General features: G+C 36.8%; 1 protein-coding gene across 2 annotated transcripts in view; it reads left to right on the top strand.

Annotated features, from left to right (window-relative positions):
• Positions 1-20,540, top strand: part of LOC128994331 (uncharacterized) — a 29,674-nt gene extending 9,134 nt beyond the window's left edge. Inside the window, exons 2-12 of one of the 2 annotated variants that reach the window (XM_054418792.1) lie at positions 1,455-1,633; positions 2,323-2,511; positions 3,571-7,454; positions 8,264-8,495; positions 8,921-9,098; positions 9,437-9,628; positions 10,401-10,564; positions 12,122-12,296; positions 16,919-17,107; positions 18,034-18,228; positions 19,051-20,540. In XM_054418792.1, coding sequence (XP_054274767.1) covers positions 1,509-1,633; positions 2,323-2,511; positions 3,571-7,454; positions 8,264-8,495; positions 8,921-9,098; positions 9,437-9,628; positions 10,401-10,564; positions 12,122-12,296; positions 16,919-17,107; positions 18,034-18,228; positions 19,051-19,980 — 6,453 coding nt within the window. In that variant the 5' untranslated portion in view covers positions 1,455-1,508 and the 3' untranslated portion in view covers positions 19,981-20,540. The remainder of the gene's footprint in view (positions 1-1,454; positions 1,634-2,322; positions 2,512-3,570; positions 7,455-8,263; positions 8,496-8,920; positions 9,099-9,436; positions 9,629-10,400; positions 10,565-12,121; positions 12,297-16,918; positions 17,108-18,033; positions 18,229-19,050) is intronic. The other variant, XM_054418793.1, reaches the window with a different exon arrangement.
• The last annotated feature ends 3,301 nt before the right edge of the window (positions 20,541-23,841 follow it).

The following is a 23,841-nucleotide window of genomic DNA, read 5'->3' as shown; positions in this document are numbered from 1 at the left end:
AATACCCTATTTGAGGGTCACATGATAGACTGTGTCTTGTCATAATTGATTTTGAGACAGTTTAGCACAAACCATTCATTGGCTTTCATTCAATAGGCTAGAAATGCTGCCTCTGTTGGTATGTCCTTCAGGTGCTGTGCCTGATCAGTAACGATGTGTCATCTGCGAAGAGCAGCAAGCGCCTGTTAAGGGACAGATCGTTTATTATTATTACGAACAGGGCAGGACCCAGAATCAAACCTTGGGGCACACCACACCATGGTGCATTTCCTTGCTGCTGGAGGAAGCTCCATGCAGCGAAACAATTTGTTTCCTTTTTTCCAAGTAGGTAGGGCCTAGTTTGCTAGTGATTTGTGGACCACTCTCCAGTGATGCCATACTTCACGAGCTTGGCGAGGAGGATGTCATGGGAGCCCACGTTGAACGCCTTGCTTAGATCACAGAGACTTAGATGGATGGAGTCATTAGATTCAAATAATGCTTAATTTTTTTTAACTGTTTATAAGTTTAAAACATTTAAAATTTTCATAAATTCCCAATTAGCGAATTTTCCCTATACGGAATAATCTATTTTTGGGAATCTTTGATTAGCAATCAAATATTCCCGGCCCACATCACTACTGCAGATGAAGCAAACTTCTATTCGGAAATTGATTAGATTGATATTGATTGGATTTTAATTTACACATTTCCTTAAGTATGCCAGATTCCTTCCATATTTAAATAACCTAACATTAAGGTTAAATGAGACTTAGGTTTGACAGAAAAGGTAATGAGGTGCGTTTTCAGGGCTTAGTAAAATATAATTTTTGCATAGGATGAATTAAGTACCTACCATAAGTTTGCCAAATTTGATGAGAATACCAAGTTATACCATAAAAAAGCAGACTACCCTACTTAGTAACACTTTGCTAACTCTCCTTAAGAATAACATGTGATTTTTCTCCATAACCCATTAGTCGTACAACCTCATTTCAAAATGGCCTAACTTACTATAAAATGGCCTAATTCTCACCCCATAAAACCCTGTTCAATTTGACCGGATTGTGTATTCTGCCTCTAGGGACATCAAAACAAAAAAGTAAATTGTTCCTGGTTTTAGCTCTTACCATGAGACCAATAGCAATAACTTATTTTCTCTAGGCTATATGGGAAATTCTCTAAAAAGACTGTTATTATCCTAGTTAGCCTGTATAGCTTAGGGTTGGAATGCAAGCCAATATGTATCAGTTAAGTCTAGCTTGTGAAGTACTGTTTGAAATAAATACCGTAAGCTGACCAAAATAGTAGCCTATACACCTAGTCAATATCGTGTTAACAATAATTTGCGTAGTGAAGAACTCTCGTCAATTAATCCTAAGTCTGTTCTACAATTTTAGGGGCATTTAAAATACTTGACAAAATTAATATAGTGTTCTAAGAATAGCTTGGACTAATGTTTTTTTTATTTACAGTGGATTCCAGTGTTCGAGGAAAAAGAAGGATAATAAATTGTCCAGTCATGACTAATGGCAGAAAAAATCAACTCTACATCCCCCCTTCCCCCCTTTCTCCCCTCTACTAAAAGATCTACAGCTGAGTTGGGTGTCTTGAACGAGAAACTCCAAGCTCAGCTCAGAGGCGATTGTAAAAAGTAAGTCAATGTTATTCTGGCCCAATATAAACTTCTACAAAATGGTTGGACTTAATCCTTTGAGCCCCACAAAATTTATTTTGAATTTTCCTATTTTTACCATTATTATACTTCATCTTTGAAGCACCAATAATCCATAATTTAATAAAACAAGTTTTAAATATAATCACAAATAGTTTTAATTGAACGTTTAGTGAATGCTACTTCAGTTGTTCGTGGGTTCAAGTCTAATGAAACATTAGCATTAGTTTTGAGTTTAGGTATCAGGGTTCTATAGTCAATAGTGACATTTCTTAGATACAGCCATAGTTTGTTAGTGTTTTTCTTAATTACTTAGACTTTTTAGTTAGGTAGTTGGAATTCAATAGTGATCATAGACAATGGTGAAACCAAGGTCATAGTCTTTAAATGACAAGTTAATCTGTATAGAAAAAAAATAGCTTACTCAAAATGATTGAGTTGTTCACATTGGCCTATCTGATAAATATTCCTACCTAGATCAAGTTGATGCTCTAAAAACTGTCCTCACTGGAGTTCTATTTTGAAATTTGAAAAGGTAGCATAATTACTGTAATATCATGTTCAAATAATCGTTAATAAAAGCTATATAGGGTTTTAGGTACTTTTTTGGAAGTAAATTACTCTAAATCGTTTTCAGACAAGTTTTACTTAGCTCGAGTAATTTTTAGGATTTATTCTGAGTCCCTATATACTGATTTGGAAATCACATTCGACTACGGGTGTATAAGAACACACAGTAGTTTTTTGAAGTCGAGAGCTCCAAGATTCTTCTCTGAACTTTGCTCCCACTACTGTCCAACACAGTCTGTGGTTGTTTTGGGGAAAGTTGACCAGTTTTCCATTGAGTCTTTCGTCAGGTATCTGAGTATATTGTGCCAGTAGTCTTTGGGATTTTATTTGTATAGCCTGTTATGTAGCATGCCGTTTATTTGATACCTCTAAGACTATTTTTAGGTTGTTTTAATCGGTTGGGTGTCCACAGTATTTTGCGCAACAGCTCAAATGAATTCACTGTGTTTTCCTGCCCACTGTTTTTGGATGCCCAACAAAAAACCAACCAAACACTTGGAAGGTTAGCAGCACCTGACATGTCATCTCTGCTGAGTTGCGATACCTAGGAAGCAGTTTTGAGACTAACATAATCGTAATTTGTTTTTCGACTCCTTTATTTGCCAAAACAATGAAAAAGCTGAGTTCAAAAATTATAAATTGTTAAAATTGAAAAAGTAGTGAATGTAAGCCTTGTGATTAATTTACAGCCGTGGTAGGTAAATAGTCTGCTACAAGTGTGCCTAATCCTCTAGCCTTCACAGCTTTGTGAGCAAACTAATATTTTTTTTCCAAACTAGAGCATGGATAGTTTTCTCTGTTGATTTATTACCTCTTCTTGATGTTAGTTGTTATTGTTGTTTAGTGTTGTTGTGTGTGCACGAATGCATGATTTAAATCATTAGTCAGCCCACTTTATGCTAGGTTTGAGTGTATCATAATCGTTGATTTAAACATACACATATTACGCCATTGATTTAACATTATATGTAGCGACATTTATGGGGCTACTGATTCCTGTTAAATACAACTGTTTAACTGCAAAGATACTACATATCAAGAACCACCCGGGGACTATACTGCTCTGTCAGCTGTTTGATAATTTCAGCCAAAAAACCTATGGCTAATTTCCTGCAGATTTAGCTGTGCAAACACCCTAAAAATTTATAAAGATAAAACTTTTATTCACAATCATTACCTATTTCCGTATCTTACATATTTGTTCAAAATTGTAAGGCATATAAAGTTAAAGTTTTAAAATTGTTTAACATAGTGATGATAGCATATGAACAAGAGTTTAATTTTCCTAGTAGCTATGTTTTGTAAAATAATAAAATAATATTATTTATGTTTTGTTATTGTTTCAGGGAAATCTACACCCAAAACACAATACGTGAAAAGGAAATAGCAATTGTTGAATACTTGTCGGCATTGAAAAAGTTAAAGGTTGATGCTATAACTCCAGAGTCTGATGTGTATGTCACTCCTGAAACTTCCCCTACCAATGCTAGCTACAAGTTTGGACATGCTCGCTGTGTTTCAGACAGTGGTTTGAGTTCTCTAGCTGTTTCGGATAATAAGTATTTGCCCTCGCCTCTGTACTATTCATTAGTCACCGTCGATGAGGTCTACGGACCGGAATCCGGTGATATTTTGGAAAAGGAACTAGCCGAACAAGATCAGCTTTTTAAGTCTTTCAAGTCCATTATCTCTAAGGAATCAAAATCCCCGAAGAGTAAACCATTCACTTTACATTCCCCACTGCATAGAACTTCGCAGAAATTGCCTAAAAATTGTTCAGGTATCATAAGTCCGAAAGGTTTGGAACTCAAGTTGAATGTCAAAGCGAATGGAAGGGATAAAATAAAGCATTTTACCACCAGTAGAATCTTTAAAGAATCAGATGGTTTTGGTGAGAGAAATGTGAAAGACAGATTTAGAGGTGATATTTGTGATGGCAACCTCATTGACATCTCAGTAATGAACAAGGCTAAGGCAGAAATTGACGAGACAATGGAGGCGGAAAGTATCGGTCCTGACTCGTGTTTGGAACCTGCCTCTTCCGGCTATGTGACCGCAAGCAGCCCGAAAGATCATACCAATTCAGAAAACTATGGAGGTGATTTAACAGAAATTGCAACAAGTGAAGACATACCTCATGATAATGATCAATCTGCGAGGTCATCATCCATGTCATCTGATGCTGGGACTTGGGATTCTACTTTCCCGGCTGCCATTGACAAAGAGGATGACAATTTTGCAAGGAAAAGGGCTGTGGAACTTGATGATTATTCAAGTGCTCTTGTCTCTCTTGGCGACAAAGCTGTAACACCTAAAGCAAGTTTAACTAGTGTAAATCTGCTTCCGAAATCTGATTGCGCTTTAGATTATAACTTGGGAAGTGTAAACAACCAATTTAACTTGAACGAACAGTATTACAATACAAACGAACAAGAGAATCTTCTGGGTAGTGATGAGAGTACTGTGATGGACTCTTCCTTAACTGACTTATCTGCCTTAGATAACAAAGATGGCAAACTAATAGGAGTCAAGACCAACTGTTTCATCGATGCTGCAAGTTTATTGGATGAAAACGAAATATCACCCGCTCCATCAAATCCGGTTTCCTTAAATGGTTATGAAAACCCAGATTATAATCATAAGTCCTCTTGGTCAGGTTCCGAAGTGGACGAGTATCAGTCTAATGACGTTAAAACTATTAACTATTGTGAAACAAATAAATTGGAAAGTGAAAATAATGCAGCAAAAGAAGAGAAATCCAACTATGACAGCGATTTTGAAAGAAGGCGTGCTAGTATTATTCGGCGAAACACTTTTGAACTTGAATTAGACGATGAAAGGCTTGCAGTTCTAAGAAACGAATGTGAAAAACATAAAGATAAATCTAAGAAAAGTGTAAGTGAAGGAAACACAAATTGCATAACTCCAGGCGAAACTGCAACATTCTCCATTGGTACTGAAGCTACAGTGAACATAGTCGATATTACTAAGCACACTCCAAAGTCACTCCCATCTCAACTAAATTGTTTTGATTCTAGAAAATGTGAAGATGAATTACACTCACCAGATTCACTCAATAACGATGGACCTTTAGAAAACGTGTTCAGTAATTGTTCAAAACAAGATTACAATCATTACTCACTGCCGTTTGAAATTAACACTCAAATAATTGAACCAGAAATTGTAACTGAAGTTGGAAACGGTTCATTGACTCACCATGTGAACCAAGTGGATGACACTTCCCTATCAAATGGGTTTGGAAATGTGACAAGTCCATACAAGAACTGTGTAGAGCATATCCAAAACAAGATAGAATCTACTCCTATAATATCAGGCGGTGTATCATTGAAAGATCTGTCATCGCCTGAAAAACCATATTTCAGTCCTCTTATGAACCGGAGGAAGACAGAACTAGCACCTATAGTATCTGGAGGATCAGTTATAGATACTGAAACAGAAAAAGAGGTTAAACCTAGAGCAAGTCCTCCTGTTGCTTTATCAGAGTCTTGGATCGTTGATATGAGTTCAGATAAAACTTCACCAGGAATGAAAAAGAAGCATCTTAGTGACTCAGTATCGAGTTTAAATTCAGAGAATGCAGATAAGGTTACTAAAATGAATTCTTCATTGGGGTTCTTCATTTCTCTTGATGACAAAGTAAATAAAACCCCTAGTAACAGTAGCAGCAGGTGCTCCAATTACAACACAAGCAAACAGAGTGACATTGATAAAACAACATGCGGGGCAGAACCGGTATCAGGTAATGGCAGCTTCAGTGGAAATAGTTCATCTTGTGGGTTTTTTGTTGACTTCAACAGTCCTGCTGTAGATAACAAAGTCGTAGAAAAGGAGTCTGCTGCTCCAGACAAGAAACTATTTTCCATGTTTATTGACATAAGTGAAACCGGAGAAAGTGATGGGAATTCCAAAACAAACTCTCCCCATGTTTTCAAGAAGAGAAATCATAGGAGGACATTTTCAGGTGTGTTTCCGAAATGCGATGCTAGAAGTAGATCGACAGAAATCAGTTCAGAATCGAGTCTAGAAATGACAGAACCCTCTGATGCTACAAAAGAAAGGATGTCTTTAGAAAAGGAATTGCATGTTTCGAGGAGATCTAGTAGTCAAGGAAAGTCAGAAGAGAAAAATAAGAAACAAAACACTCATGCTAGTATTGAGTCAGAGCCATCTCCTGTTCCTCATCGGAAGTCTTTACCCTCAGGGTTACAACCAACCTCACAAAGACACTCCTGGAATTTTGATTCTCACAATGTAAACATCTCTGCAGCTCCGAGTGAAGAAACGTCAATAAAAGTACACAAGAGATCACACAGTGTCTCTGTAAATAAATCTCTGGAAGTGATGTTCAACGTTGAGCATGACGAAACCAAACCTTCCAGTGTATCTTCAGTTAAAGCTTCTACAAGCAATTCAACAGGTTATGAGTCGGGGCCATCCTCAATTGATGATACTGTCTCGAGATCTTTCAACAATAGAAGTATGATGGCTTCCTGGCATGGGTCGATAAAACCAAGTGCCGAACTACAAAAAGTCATTGCTAAAAGCGAATGGAAGGACAAACCTCACAAACTCAAGAGCCCTCTGGATTCCAAATCCGACATAGTAGATATCTGTGAATCATTTGACAAGATCGATGAAGTAGCTTCCATTACCAGAAGTGATGATTTCAGCAACGCCTCAAATGAATCTAGCAACACTGGGGTCAACAATTCTACGTTTATTATCAGCGACGTTTCAAATGTAGCTAATGCTACCAGTGAAGACTTGGAGCTGACCACACCTACTACAGATGTCATCAGTCAATTGTCCAAAGACGACAGTGACAAGACTGGAGACTTTGATGATATCAGCGAGAAGAAGTCCGGTGATATTCCTAGGACACCGGATCACAGTATTTCCCAAACTGAACTACCCCCACTAGAAAACAGTTTCAGCTTTGTTAAACTATCGGATATGGATAAAGAACCGAACAAGGTTCCTTTAGAAGGGAAGAGCATTCCGAACAGGATGAGTAGAAGTATTCCAGAAGCTTCTTGGATAGAAAGTAAGATGATGACAAGAAGTGCCACGAGTCGATCCTTGAGTCGATTATTCCCTCACTTGAACACATCAACTCGTAACTTGACACCAGAGTCTGTAGAACAAGATACCGGTACTGACTTTTCAGAGATCAGTAGCATGCAAAGCAGCATGGATCCTTCAGCACTAGGTAAGAAATGATTTTCATTCATAACTGATTTAAATTTATGAATTTGTCTTTGAAGAAGTTATGAAGACCAATTAGCCATTTAGATTTGTTAATGGGTGTAGCTTAAAAATATCACTTATTTTCAAAAATTTAAACAAAGTAAAGCTTTGTTAACACCTAGACAATTTTTTTATATTAGCTTGAAAAGATAACTCAACTTTACTTTTTTTCCTAAATTACTGATTACTAAATAATGCTGAATACAATGTGCTGTTTTTCAATCTTATTCTCTTTTAGTTTGCTTGTTCATTTGGCAAATGTTTTACTGTCAAAAAGGAATTTGACTGAATCTTTTGAGTGGTTCTTTTTGCAGTACAGTAGAATCCTTCATATCTGACCATCATGTTACCAAGCCTCTGGCCGGACAAAAAATCTATAAAAGGTATAAAATAATTACCTGAGTACTGGCCAGAGTGATCCTGTTACTGTAGTCCTTATGGATGACGCGTTTCGAGGAGCTTAAGTCCTCAAGATTAGATCTTGTACAAGAACATTTAACACTGTCACTTCGAAAAGGTTGTCAAGAGTTTAAATACAAAACACGGACACATAAAATAAATACAGACGTTTTACGAACAGTTACGTCTAGGCCTACAGACAAAAACTTGCAATGTCCGACCGCACAGTTGTAGGGTGAAAGTCACGACTCATGAGTCACGATTAATGATTTTAAAAGACTAAACTAATGCTTTATAAAAAAGTTTTGTATTTTGTGATTCTTTTCTTTTTTCCTTTTTTCATTTCGCATCACCTAACTTTATCATTCACAGAAGGTAGCACTGAAGAGACTTCAGCATCCTCATGTGGAGGTCCTGTATCCCGGTTAGGAGAGGATCTGCTCCGGATGTTCCTGGAAGAGATCAGTCCGGACGTGACTCTGGAAGTCTCCGGAAGACGGATCAAGGCTCACAAGTGTATACTGAGCTCCAGATGTCAATACTTTGCAGCCATTCTGAGCGGTGGCTGGGTGGAGAGTGCGGGAAACGTTATTTCCCTTCAAGGGTAATTTATTTTCAAGTGTTTTTTTTATATTCCTTCCTTTGAATATAGATTTAGTTAGTTTTGCTTTGCCACACATGTAATCTCAATTATCAACCGATACTTACTGGAATCATGGGGTCGTTCAAATTGGAAAACCTGAGTAGCTGGAGGATTTTTGAGAAAAAAATTGTTTCCTGATTGTTTATGTACTTAACGCATTACTAGTCTGTCTTTTTAATCACCATGACATTTTGGAAAACCTTTCTTCATGTGCTTGGAAAGGTTTCTGTTATTCCTGTTTTATCAACCGAGGGCTCTGAACCCTGACATTCAAAGTAATCGTGTTTAGTTTAGTGGACTTGAAGACATTTTTTATCCATGGTGTGATTTCCGTTGCAAAGCACAGTTAAAAAGCTACTTGTAAACAAATCCAATTGTATTTCCAGGTTTTCCTACAGTGCTGTCCACTTTGCCTTGTGTCACATATACAGTGGTGCCAGCAACATTCCTGACTCTATCAACATTGTAGAACTGGCAACTCTGGCTGACATGTTGTGTCTCGAAGGGCTCAAGGAAGTGATTATGTACACGCTCAAAGTTAAATACTGCCATTTTTTCCACAAGGTAACTGTGTTGTTATTTTTTATCTATAGTCATCCTAATCTTTTTAGTTTACAACTGACCTTGAATGTAAAAACTACTAGGCTATCTAAATATTTTATGGCAAAAAAGAGTTCCTGGATTTAAGGTCTGTGAATGTAAATGAGATCTTAGCCTGAAGGCATCGACATTTCATAAATCAGCCTACTTTTCACGACTTGCCTGTCTATAATACCCACTCCATAGTTCTTCACCATTAAACGATAAATTAACTGTGTATAATCAATGCTATTAGTTAATTGACTTAAACACTTTCTATCTGTCTTCTGCATTGAAGTTATAGTTTGACTTATAATTTGCAGCCTTGCCCGATGTGCACTGTGGGTGTGTTGGAATGTTTGCCGCTTGCTGCTGCGTACGGCCTGGATGAGATTTACCGCAAAAGTCTACGCTGGATCACCAAACACTTTGTTAGAGTCTGGCCCACCAAAGGATTTGCGACCCTGCCCCGGGAACTGCTTGACAAGTGCTACAAACAGCACATCGTTCATATGGTTAGTTCTGGCACTTCTTGTTAATTATTTCAAAATTTGATTTTTTATCACCTAATTGTAATTGATTTATAAGTGGCAGTATGCTAAACGCTATATTTTGTCATGCTTTTACAACTTTGACACTGAAAGACAGTCGAGTGTAGTAATATGGATCTGGGGTGTGTGTTGTAGCTTGAGAAAAAAGTGAAACCTTAAATAAGCTTGTCAACCTTAATAAGTGTTTTTGGACAGTGTTGATGTCCAGAGTTTTGTCATTCCTATACAATAACACATGACTCACGGCTACAACAGAACAACAGCTAAAAACAATTATGTGAAATTTTTTTATCTTCCATAATGTCTAAATTCAGTCCAATTAAGATTTGAGATTTCACATTTTGTAAGAGATTTACAGATTTGTGTGTTATATTATAGGCCTAAATATAATGATAATTATTTTAAGACAGCAAGGCCACCTAGTTATATATTTAAAGTTTCTAAAATCGTTGATAAGAACAACAGCACAGAATGAAGTGAGGTATTCTGTTGCTTTGTTATTGACTGAATCGGCATTTTTATTTGGAACAGTTGGATCAAGTTTCAGACCATAACTCTATTAAATGTTCTTTGGATCGAACCGGCGACCTTTTGACTATCAGGAAAAACAACATCCACCCAGCTTTTTGTAATGTGATCCATCGATGCTGTAAAAACATGATCTGCCACTTCTTCAAAGAGAAAACTAACTGAAGCTGCATTAACATAAATTATTACACCAAACCCTTTGTTTCAGACTGTGGACAATGTGCTGGAGACCATTCTATGCTGCAGTAAGCTGCAAGGGCTGATCCCCAACGTGAGGTGGGCAGAGCCGGTGTTGGCTCTCACCAACAAGCTGTACGATGCTTGCGTCAAGTTCACAGCTCAGCACTTCTGCGATATCCTCTCCAGTGACATGTGAGTCAAGTGCAAAGAATTACATGGAAATACCTGATAATTTCAGTCATATAACTGTCATTGAGAGTGGAGACAATATATTGGGTCAGAAATAATTCTACAAATAACTATTAAAATTTGCTTTATACTGTTTAGGATTTTTGGTCAATACAGTAGTTGTCCAACGATTTCCCAACAGACTTGGGGATAGGAGAATCATTAAAAATGTCCGATTTTCAAGATTGGGTTTTCTAAACAGATTTGATCAAGCCAAAATATAACCACTATTTTCTAGGGATGGACGGGATTGAATTTTTAGTTCGGGACGGGACGGGACGGGATTTTTATTTCCTTCCCGATTTTCGGGACGGGACGGGATTTTTTTCTGTGCGTAAAAAGAAACTCTTTAGTATTGCAGTTACCAAAAAAGGCATACAAAATCAATTTTTACTGTTTGTGGCACTGATCTATAAAAACCAAAAAATGGGTAACAATTTACAGGTACCAATAGCAACTTGTGACTCGCGGTCACGGTGCGGTCGTCAAAATGACGGAGGTCACGAGGTAATTGTCGGTATGACTCACGATCACGGCATGATCGTCGGTATAGCTCACGGTCACGGCACGATCGTCGGTATGACTCCGCGATCACGTCGTGATTGTCGGTATGACTCCGCGGTCACGGCACGATTGTCGGAATGACTCTGCAGTCACGGTGCGATCGTCGGTATGACTCCGCGGTCACGGGGTGATCGTCGGTATAACTCGCGGTCACGGCGCTATCGTCGGTATGACTCCGCGGTCACGGGGTGATCGTCGGTATGACTCGCGGGGTCACGGCGCTATCGTCGGTATGACTCCGCGGTCACGGCGTGATCGTTGGTCCATGAATCGCGGTCAAGGCGCGATCGTCGTTATGACTCGCGGTCACGGTGCGATCGTCGAAATGACTTTGTCTTCTGCGTTCGCGGACATATCGCTCGCAATAGCAGCGTAATCGACACTCGCGATGCGGCAAAATCGCCGCCGATCGGACCAAATCCCGTCCCGAAAAATTCCCGAGTCAAATGAAATCCCGTCCCGAGAATCGGGAATATTTTTTTCCCGAAAAATTTCCGAAATTTTGGGATCTGTCCATCCCTACTATTTTCTAATGGGTAATAAATACAAATTGGGAATATTTTTTTACCTTCTTTCTCCACACATCAAATAGTTCCACAGGGGACAAAATATTGTGTCTTATGTGTATTCTATGGCCTACCGTACTTCTTCTATGGTAAGCTAGCTGCTATTTCCTTCATTCTACAATTAAAATCCTGGTCTAGAGCCATTCCTTGAACAATATTAAGTATTTGGGACAGTATAAAAACACAGACGTACTTACAGTACAGGTAGTTGTATAAGACTACACTACTACACTCAGGGTTGCCTCCCGTCCCCATTATGTCGGGACAGTCCCAACCTGAGTCCCTTTTGCCTTTGTTTATGTCCATGTTAATCCTGGGGAGAGGGGAGACACGATTTTTCCCCAACAAAAGGTAGGACTACACTACATAACAACTCACATGACACTTGCAGGTTCATGTCATGTGGTAGAGAACAGCTGTGGACAATGTCCAGACTAGAGGAAGTGCTGCTGTCTGCCGCTGAGAAGCTACCTCCAGATCAAGCGTGCAAATGTTACTCCCACCTCTACAAGCTTTTGAATCTGGTTGATTCTCCGCAGGCACCAGTAGAACTGAAACTTAATGAAGTAAGTTTTTAATTATTTTATCCGGTAATAATTAAGGCTGCACGTGGAAGAACAGTTGTTTAATTAATAATAACTTTTGTGTCATTGAGCATGTACATTTAACAACAAACTCACATGTTTAAATAACATCCATTTGGGGTAATAGGAAACAAACAGATATGGGGAAAATGAAAATAATCATATGTTGGCTGACTTAATGTATCTTAACCACAAGCTCTTGTTTAAATATCTTCAGGTTTATGATCTCTTGAATTTTAAAATTAATGTAATATTCAATTAAAACACTAAGCATAATGTCAACAGTCTCATTTTTTCAATTTTTCAATGGCCATTCTTGGTCAATTATTTGTTTAAAACTAAAAACCCTTAATATAGTCCAGTGCAATTAGGTTATGACCCGGACAAAATTGATAACAGGCTGAAAATTGGTGGAAATGTTCAAAACAATGTCCTGAGTGGCCCACACAAAGTCCCAAGAAATCCCAGTTGGGGAACGGCCACCATCTTGAAAAAAATGCCGCCATCTTGGAAATTTAGATTTCTTGCTGTATCTTTTGAAGTAATAGTCCGAAAGGCATTATTTATGTCTCAAATTAAACGTTTTGGGCTCATGTATGAGGGTAATATATAATTAAAGAGTTTATTATGTTCTAAGCATTAGTTTTATTTATATTAACCTAAAAATATCTATAATAATGATTTAGATACGGTTATGTCCCATTTTTTATACGAGTTGTGGATATTTATAGGCATGCAAGGTGGATGGGATGCTCCCTGGTGTGGATTAACGTCCGCACTAGTGAGTACTATGACTATCCGCAGTACTATAATGTAGTTCGGATTCCATAAACTGTATGCCCCTTAGTTGCCATTAGCTGCGTGGGCTACTAATTAACATCTGTGTCTAAGGAACATGTCGGCCTTAGTCACTAACAAGACTACAAGATCTTGCCACTCATCCTACACTCATCCTTCAGTTATATTTGGTTAAAATACGCACATAGTGGCGTCCCCATCTAAAATAATTGATATAAATATACAAAATAAGCTTTTTTCTCTTTTTTCGTAATGTACTTGTTTAAGCCCTTAATCCTATTGCAATTTCTTGCACCCCACAATGCTTAGTCTTTGGAATTGGTTAAATTTAAATATAATATCCATTTAACTATGATAAAGCTTTGAAAAGGAGACAATTAATACAGCTCATGCAATTATTACTGCAGCTCGACCACGATCTTTCATATCGCCCCTGCTGCTCGGCCTTCACAGACGGTATGGCTCGAAGTTGCTGTTAGACATTCTTTCGTAGCTCGGAGTTTGCTCGACATACAAGATTGTCGTCAATTATGAGACTTCGATAGCTGATAATGTATCACCTTCATTAGATGACGGAGCTTACGTTCATTATGTTTTCGACAACGTGGATTACAACGTTAAAACACTTTATGGACATGGTACTCTTCACGCCATGGGTGGCATTGAGTGCATAACACCAGCCGAAATGTGTCAATGCAAGTGCTCCTGTACCACGATCAGCAAAAGCATCCCAAAATCCCTGTACATCCCAAAAGCAAAAAGTGTCCTTCTATCTCATGGCTTTCAGCCAGTGACACCTTACCAACGTCCGCCTAAGCCTGTGACATCTTTAGTAGTGTTGGGAGATGTCAGTACAGCCCTTTCCGAACAAAAAATAGTTGTAGATGCTTGTCTTGCTGACACCATATGGCTCATTAACTACCAACTGAGACAAGACTACAAGATCTCGCCACTCATCCTACACTCATCCTTCACTCATATTTGGTTAAAATACGCACAAACCAAGTCCATGTTGAAATGGATTCTTGGATACAGTACAACTTATGGAACCTTATGGTCTTAATTGTACCACGATGCATGGATACTGCACTGGACACGGATGTGCCAACCGCGCTAGTTACAAAGAAGATTACATCACCGTCAATATTATTTAACAGCGAGTAGTTACATTGTAAGTTTATATGCAATATTAAAATATAATGGTAATCCATTATAGCAACTAGATGATTCTATTTTTCAGATCAGAACATACAAAATTATTAATTGCTTTTTCATAATTTATTTTTAACTTCATTGTTAAATTGTTGCTTTTCTAGGCAAGATTATATTTCCTGTTACCGATGTTGCTCTGCTCCTGCCATAGATTTAAGTTAGTTAAGTTTTCTGTTAAAATGCATGTTGTTACTACTTAGGCTTCTTGAATCCACATTGTAAATTAGTGATCTTGCTGTTGGAATAAATAAATAAATAAATAGCAAATTAAAGCATCTATGTGAATAAAAAGTCAATACCCCCCTCTCTAATATTTTCTAAGTTAATATACAGAGATGTCCTTTTGGGTGGTCGTCCAATCTTAGCAGGGAGTATTATTTTATGATTTTAAAATTTTTAAATATTCCCCAAAAAGGGGGGATTTTGGGGGAAACTCAAAAATTTAAACGTAAACCCCCTTCAAGTGACATCTCATTTTAATGTGATTACAAAAACTTTATGAATGGTGAAAACCAGAGTTTCCAATTTATCTTTATTAAAAATGGTAGCCCGTCAAACGTTATGGAACATCAATGGTAATATTGGTTCGTAATTGTAATAGTGGCTACCATTTTGGACAGAGGAGAGTACTCAAATATTTTAAAATCATAAAATGAAACTTCCTGCTAAGGTTGCATCACCACTAAAAGGATTACTCTGTAATATTTACTTAGGAACAAATTAGAGGGGGGGGATTACTTTTTACTACACAAGAAAATTAATGTGTAGTAAGTTCCCATTTAATATCGTCATTAAACTTTTGACGGGCTACCATTTTGGATAGAGAAGATATAGCGAACTCTGGTTTTCACCATTCTTTTTGTAGTTTTTGTAAACACAAGTTTTTGTAAACACTTCAAGATGAGGTGTCACTTGAATAGGACTATACTTTAAAATTTTTGAGTTGTCCTCAAAATCTCTTTTTTTTGGGGGGGGGACACTCAAAAATTTCAAAATCATCAAATGAAATTTCCTACTATGGTTTCAACAACACCAAAAGGATATTTCTGTATATTTACTTAGAAAATTATTAGAGGGGGGGGGGTGTCTTGACTTTTTATTCACCCCTTATTTAACCAATTCCAAAGACTAAACATAGTGAATTGCAAGAAATATCAAAGGGTTAATGTCTTTAACAAGTCCACTAAGAACAAAAGAGAAAAAGCTTCATTTTTTAAATATTTTGTAAATTTATATGATTTTTATAGATATATTTTTAGGTTAATATAAATAATATTTATGCTTAGAACGTATTAAACTCTTTAATTATATACTACCCTCATACATGAGTTCAAAACGCTTAATTTGAGACATAAATGATGCCTTCCGGACTATTACTTCAAAAAATACAGCAAAAAATCTAATTTTCCAAGATGGCGGCAGTTTTTTCAAGATGGCAGCCGTTCCCCAACTGGGATTTTTTGGGACTTTGTGTGGGCCACTCAGGACATTGTTCTGAACGTTTTCACCAATTTTCAGCCTGTTATCAATTTTGTCCGGGTCAAGGTCATTTTTTGTCTAATTGCACTGGACTAATAGCTCTTTTGTAATAACCTTTGCTGAGAGACTGGTTTTTTTGCTGGTTTGTTTTCAATTTCTATTTACTCACAGTCATGTGCTTTAATTGTTTACAAATGAAATCAAGTTTTTTCATAATAAAACTAGCTCATTTATTGTGTAGAAGTTGTTGAAAGGCATTTGGAGGAAAAATCTCTTGGCTTAGGAATACAAGGTAAATTAAGGAAGAAGGAATTGGATACCCAACTAACTAGTAAATTAGTCTTAAGTATAAGATGATCAGAAATCAGTGATCAGAAAATGATGTGTTGGTAGGACTGATTTACTTAGTTAAAGTGATCAGAAAATGATGTGTTGGTAGGACTGATTTACTTAGTTAAATTCGTGACAGTTTTGTAACTGACATTTTATTTCTTTCTTCTGAAGAAGCCCTTTGTATGGGCGAAATATCAAGTGAGTTTATTGTGTGATGAACTTTCTTTGTGGTTTCAACTACCTAGGACTCTTTTCTTAGGTAAGTTAGTTGTGTATCCATTCCATCTTCCTTAACTGATAGTGTTACGAAAAATTTGATTTTGTCCGTAACACCAACTGAAGAAACCCCTAGACAATAACAAAAAATTGTCATGGGTATTGAGTTTTGACTATTTAATTTTACCGCAAAACTTCGACAGGGGTTATAACAACCAATCAGCCCTTTAAGACTTGTTTGACAGTTTTGCTAATTCACTAATGAGGAGGACACTCCCCACACTTGTAGACTTCTCATTGCTCAGAAGACAATATTTATTATCATTGTAAAATGTATATCAAATGCTAGATATTGTTATATTATCCTGTTTAGAATTATGCCCAAAGTATGTTTATTCGCAAAAGCCTTGTTTCAGACTTAAAGGATACCTTAGCTAAAATTGCTAAAATACCTAGTTTTATATGAACGTGTTGATCAGGTACGAAAGAACTTCAAATTCAACCTAAACAATTATCAAACACATTTTATAAGTGAGACATCAAATAAACCGCAATGTTTTTTCCAGGGGTTTGTAGAGTTTCTGCACGTTCTACAGACAACGGTGGAGGGTAGTCTGTTGAAGCAAGCAGCCCGAGCATCACGCACGCCCGCGTGGACACTGATGGAGCCGCAACTGAGGCACAAGATACAGGATGCTGCTTGTCTCGTCATTGTGCCTGGAGATGACAGACGACGGGCTCGGCATCTCAATAAGGTACATAGATAATTAAGTAGGCATCCCATATGGACCAGCCTTAGCAAATTTCCTATTCAATTACAACATAGTTTAGCCAGTGTAAACAATAATTCTCCATTATCAGGAATTTACACCAGCCTAACACACACTGTCAGTGGTTTAATCCTCTAAATTGGTCACAGCTTTAACACGGGAATGGTTTGTACACTGTACTGCAAACAATTGTCAAAGGTATGAAAGTGAATCTGTACCCCCAGCAAGGTATTTCCTACAGCAACACCTGTTTATATAAATATGTAGGCTAATTAGTTTGTTAGAAAGATTTTTGAACATTTTGAAGGTTGAAACATTTTTGAAAGATGATCCCTGAGGGACACCAACGTCTATGTTTTTTTTCCCAGAGATAACTCATTTTTGAAACCCATATGTTTTGTAGATGTGTTGGGAATCAAACTCGTCCCTCCTACACCGAAGTCCGAGATGCTAACAACTATGCTAGCAACACAATCACCATGATTTTTGTATACAACTTTGATTTGTAATGTTAGTTTTCCCATAAAAAACAGCCCAAATTAACAAATCTTTCTAATTGTATAGTTTGGTTTTGTTCAAGGAAAAGCTCTAGGCCAGCATTTTGAAGTGTAGAAAAGCAGTAGGATAGCAGCTAGCTTGCCTTGAAGAAGTGTTGTTAGGCCACATAGAACATACAGAACATACACCGTGCACACAATATTTCGTCACCAGAGGGAGTGTAGAGCTCTACACTAATAATATTGTTTGCACTATATTTGTTTGCACAATATTACACTAATATTGTTTGAAATATTGTTTGCACAGTGTATGTTCTATGTGGCCTATCTACACTTCTTCAAGGTAAGCTTGGAGGTATAGTTTGTTTACATATTGCTTAACTAGATTCTTCAAATGTTTATTTTCTATTCCAGAGAGCAGAGAGTTCCAGTAACAGCAAGCAGTCAGCTGATCTATTAAAGCCAGCGGCCATTGGTGAAACAGCAACCAAGAAGAATCCCCAGTCATCACGGTCTGTACCCAGTGTAAAGCCGAAGACACCACAGCCAGCTGTGAAATCAGAGAGCACTGGGCCTCGCCCGAAAACATGGCCTTATAAAATATCTGAGGTTTGTAAATTTTTGTGTAGTGGTATGTGACAGAATTGTGTTATTGTAGATAAATCTGTTAGTTCAATCATGTTCAACGATGTGTGAGTCGACCATCAAACATAAGACTTAAAATGTTGAAGTTGGAGTCGCATTTTCCCTTATTTTGCCAACTGCTAACTGTAATTCCTTAAAAGAAAAAAAAAATCCATCAATCAACCCCTAACAGTGGCAGTGTTGCAGGACCAAAACTACTGTACAGACTTGTTTTCTAGGATGCTAGGCACAAACCTGGAATTGTTTTTCACATTACTTCAGGCTAGACCTAGGGGTTGCGGCATTATCACTTAAATAAAATCCGTTGGTGATATGGCGGGATTTTAACCCTGGACATCACATACCAAAGTCCCGCGCTCTACCACTGTATAGATTACCAACCTTCCAGTTGGGGATTGTTTTGACAATGATCATGTGACTAAATGGGGTGTTAAAATTATGATGTAAATAATGCCCTCACTTTCTTGGGTTTGAAAGGTTTTTCTAGCTAGAATTTTAAATATTTAATAACCTTTAAGTAATTGGTGCAATAGATGCATATTCATTTGAAATATATATTTAAGTACGGTAATTAAACAAGCACAATTTTTGCTATAGAGTAATTGATTTTATGTTTTTGTATTTTAAGCTTTTTGCAAAGATACATTTTATACCAGGTCTGTTTGCATTCTCAGTGTAGTTGGATAAAACATAAATACTTTTGTTTGAATATAGAATAAAATTCTTGTAAAGTAGAACAATATACTCAGCAATAAGCAGATTTAAAATACACTTCTCCACTTGCAGGTAAAATCCAGATACCTCGAACCAAAGCAAACGCCGAAACAATCGCCAGCATTAGCGGCTAACAAGACAGACAAGCCGACGCTGACTCCAACTGCAAGGAGAAACGTAAGTAAGTCTATCATCTCATCTTCGGACTCCTCGAGAACATCTTCACCAGCCATGAGACGCTCTTTGCCTCAGCGGCCGTCTCGCAATGTGACCAAGAAGGACGACAATCTCACAATGTCCACCGACTCCCTGGCAGATCCTAACTCTGCATCTAGTGCCGGCTCCAAGAAGAAAGCCGACCCAGCTGTCAAAACACAAGCTATCTCACGAATAGACTTTATCGAGAAAAACGTTCGCTCTCTCTCGCTTAAGTCTTCAAAGGTGGGGACTTCTGCGAATCGTGTTGCTTCGAGCGATTCTAAAGGAAGGTTCCCACAAGTAAAGATCGAAAATGACAAACCAAAGTACTCTCCTGTCGCTGTGAGTAAGAAAGGCAGTAGTCAAAGTTCCCCTCATGTGAAGGACTCGCCAGTCTCGCTGAATAAAGGAACGGTGAATTCAACACCGTCGCCATCGGTTCGGCGAAGCGTTCTGTCTCCCAAAGAGAAGTCTAGTGTGACCGCAGAAACAAAGTCTACTATGTTGAAAAGAAACGCGACGTATCGAGTTCAAGCAAAGTCGTCGAGTCCTGTGAAGGGAGCAAATACGAAGCAAAAGGAAATCTTGTCTGTAGTAGCTGCTTCACCAAATACAAAAGGGAATATTAATAAATTACAAACAAAAGTAAACAGCTCGAAGAAGTCCGGGATGAACAATAACAATGCAGGTTACAACAAGACTGAAGCTCCGCCTCGGCCCATGGTAGGGTCCAGGTCGGGAACTTTTCTGAAGGATGAACCGACTGTTCTTAAAAAGCCGCAGGTAGCAAATGTGTCAGAATGAATGTGGTTAGTATTAAAATTATCTTTATCAAGTTTATCGCTAGTCAGTGTGCCATTGAAGGCTTGAATTATTTTCATTAGCTGTAGAATACTTTAAAATATTTGTAGTGCAGTATAACGCTGTGTAGGTATCCACAATTCATCACTTTGGTCCAGTATTATTATCTTCGTTTGGAAAAAAATGATTGTGTTTCAGGTTTCAGTAAATCTTAAAATCGTGAAACTTCATTTAGTTTTCATTTCTCGTAAACACTTTAGGCAATATTGAAGCAACAGCCATACACTACAAAGTTACCAAAGATTTTTGTGTTTAATGTTTTTGTTATTTGTTTCACGTTACTAGAATATAATTTAAAATTGTTGTTTTTGTATTATTTATTATATTTTGTACATTATTGATGATAAGTAAGATGAGTATTGTGAGATGTAAGATCATTATGTGTTTTGTTTCTAGGCGTTAAATCATAAATGGGTAAATAAAGGTGGAATGTGAATATTATGTATATTAAGAAAGATGTATTAATGCTTTGAAACTTTAAAAAATAAATTGCCTGAACTGTTCTTGCCTGTTGCGATTGGTTGTAACTTATTTTGGCAGGTAAAGGTTCAAATTAGATGAATTCAGTAATTATGTCTTGTGCAATATTTACTTTTCCAAGAATTAATTTTTCCGCCCAATGAAAATGGTTGTATTTTTAAAATCAAACAGTTATGCTCCTTCAACATTTTAAACTAATTACATTTTACTCTGTTTGTTTACATACATTTCAAATAGAAACATAAACTTTTACCGTTTTCTTATACTTGCATAAATGTTTACAAAATCACAAGTTGTAGCTATCCATGGTGACAATGAGACTTTTACTATTTTTATTAAGATGCACTATATTCAAAAGAGCTTCGGGGAAACCATAACCGTTTGTTTCTTTCGGTTTTACAAACTAATCGCAGCTTCACGTTTTGTCACCCTGATTAATATTTTTTATGTGTTTTTGCTCAAGTATAAAATTAATTTTACATTTCCTTTTGTCTTCATTTTCACTGGTACAGATTGATTTTCAAATTACTAATACTCTAAATTACTTCAAGTCTCAATTGAACAGAAATACCTAAAGTTGAAATGTAAAAATCGTCACTGAATTTTAGTAGAATTTCAAAACACAAACTTACTAGTAATTGTATTTTTTTTAATCCATTTGGTAGACAGAAGTTTTTTTAAGGAATGGAGTTAAGCTTGGTTTTAACTGAAAAAAAAAAAATAATGTCCAGCGGTTTATTGAAGTGCAAAAAAGGACACATAAAATAGTATATTTTATATATTTAATCAATCATCTTATTAAACACATCAACAACAATTAACAACAATACACTCTCAGACTTGGACACAATGTTATGTCCTATGATCAGTAAATCATTCTGTTTAAGATTCAGACTGGAGTATAAAAGGCACTAAGTATGAAAATAATAGTACTCAGTAATCATTGGCTCTGTTGAGCGCATTTGCAAAAATGTTCAGTTTTTAAGAGAGAGAAAAAAACAACTTAACAACAAAATAGACAACTGTATTTTAAAGGATACAGCAACTTGTGTTAGGCTGGGGCCACACTCATCTTATCTCACTGAATTTTTTCCACGGGCGTTACCCGTGGGTTTGAGAGATACATTACGGTATATGGGGCAGGCCACACTAGAGTAAAAACGTCCGTGAACGCGTTTGTCAGTCTCGCTGGTGCAAACGGAATTGCACGTGTATTCTCTACTAACATTCCACGGGCGTTGCACGTAAAACTAGTCGCGGGGCATTGCGGCTTATGGGAGTGAACACACTTGTTTTATCTCGCTGAATTGTTTCCACGGACGTTTCTATACTGTACAGTGAGCGTGGAGGGGAGGGGGGCGGAACACGGATTTGGACGATTTTTATTGCCAGTGTGGCATGCTCTATCAGTCTCACTGGTTTGCCCGAAAAACCTATCTCGTAAGACGAGTGTGGCCACGGTCAAACTGTTTCACGTGCGTCGTACGTGAAAACGAAAAAAAACCGTCTCGCTGGTTAAAAATTATAAGTGTGGCCTCGGCCTTAAACTACCAAGCCAAAGAAATTGTTCTTTCAAGTTTTGTCATTGTTAGAATGAAAAAAATAGGTTGATATAATATTTTTTACTAATTTTGCGATCAAATAAATATGTGTATAAATATGAACAAATTATGGTAATTTTCTAAATTTGAAATTTCTCCTCAGGCCTATATGCCTTTATCAGTGCTTGTAAGTAACTTGTTAGCTCAGAATTCTAGTTCCTATTTTATCATCAAAATTGTGAAAGTGTTGAAAAATAACTCGATGAATAAGTTATTAATTGCTATTAGGCTAAACAAAACGTTTTCAGAATTTTCTTATAATTCTTGCCTACATGCAACAGTAGCATAGAAGTTTAAGGGGATTTTTTTATTTGAGCTGATCCAACCATTGATGATATGGAGGAAATGGTTTTACAGAAATTTGTTTTTTTTATCAATTTCAATTTTTTTAAATCTTGTCTATTCAACTTCACTAGTGCTTTAATATGAACAATATAGTGAGGCTTTTAGTTGAATAGTTTTGTGTAAAAAAGTGTTGTGATTTCGTATATATATAATATTTTTTCTAATCTGATCATTTATTAATTCACAAACCCAATCCCTTATTATATTATACAATTTAAAACCCACTCGTTAGGCCCCGTCCTAGCTGAAAGGCAAGAGTGACGTGACCGACAGATACAAACACATGGTAAGTAATGGGAGTGTCCTAGCTATGCAGCAAGAACGGCTTACATTTGCTACAAGCGCTTCAAGATACAAACATGTTTATATTTGGTAGCGTTACACCGGGGACACAACATAGCGTCATCTACCACAGCTGCCTCAGCCCGTGCCTTGTCGCCTTGTTGCAGTTGTCGCGCCCCTCAGTGTGGACACACATTTTGTCGCCGACAGCAGCGATTGTTGGTCGCGTCGCTTTTGCCATCCAGCTAGGACGGGGCCTTATACTACGAATTGAGCTGCTTTACCAAAAAGTCTTGACTATTATTTTTCATTATTTTATTGTGATATTATTTTTTGTGATTAATTTGTGCATTTTCTATAGCTATAATAATACAGATAGTAGGTTTTCACTGTGTTTAAAGTATTTTACTAGTCACCTATCCTTTATCATAACATTCCTCTATCTTTATTACTTGGACTGATATGTACTTAATGTATTTTATGTTGCGTTTATATTAAGCTACATTTTTATATTTGTTAAATAATTTCTGAATGTCTTTAAATTTTGTACAGGATTTGTAAATAATCTTGCTTTATAAATAAAAGAGTTATCGTTCATTGCTTCACTACTTAATTCTTCACCTACACACCAATTAGAGTAGCTGTGATGGTAATTAGCCAATATTCTAGATATCAAAAAATAAAAATAAAATATTCTATGTCCTTAAACTTAGCAAAAACCAAAAACAATAAAAACAATTAATAATTAATGTCACTAGTCTTAGATATGTTAGATGTCTACAAAAATATTTGTCGAGGTTAAACCTTTTAGTGGTAAAATTGTATATCTAGATCTAATTCCTGGTTGTACTGTTTTAAATTTTAAACATCTTATACCTACAGTACTTAAATATGCTTTTTTAAGGACTAATGACATAGAGGCAGCCTTTTGATCATTTTATCATATACATTATTTATAACATTTTGAGACAAACTTATGTTAGTAAAAAACATAATTTAGCTGCCATTGCTTATTGTATTGTGATTATTGTCATCACTCTAATCTAAAGTTTTGTGTTAACTTAGAAGATGAGCATAATATTACTTTGGCAAAAGA

Source organism: Macrosteles quadrilineatus, unplaced genomic scaffold, assembly GCF_028750875.1.
Source record: "Macrosteles quadrilineatus isolate MER2022 unplaced genomic scaffold, UCM_ALF_1.0 Scaffold_5__1_contigs__length_97177068, whole genome shotgun sequence".
Classification (NCBI taxonomy): Eukaryota; Metazoa; Arthropoda; class Insecta; order Hemiptera; family Cicadellidae; genus Macrosteles; species Macrosteles quadrilineatus.
This window is presented reverse-complemented; position numbering and strand designations above follow the sequence as displayed.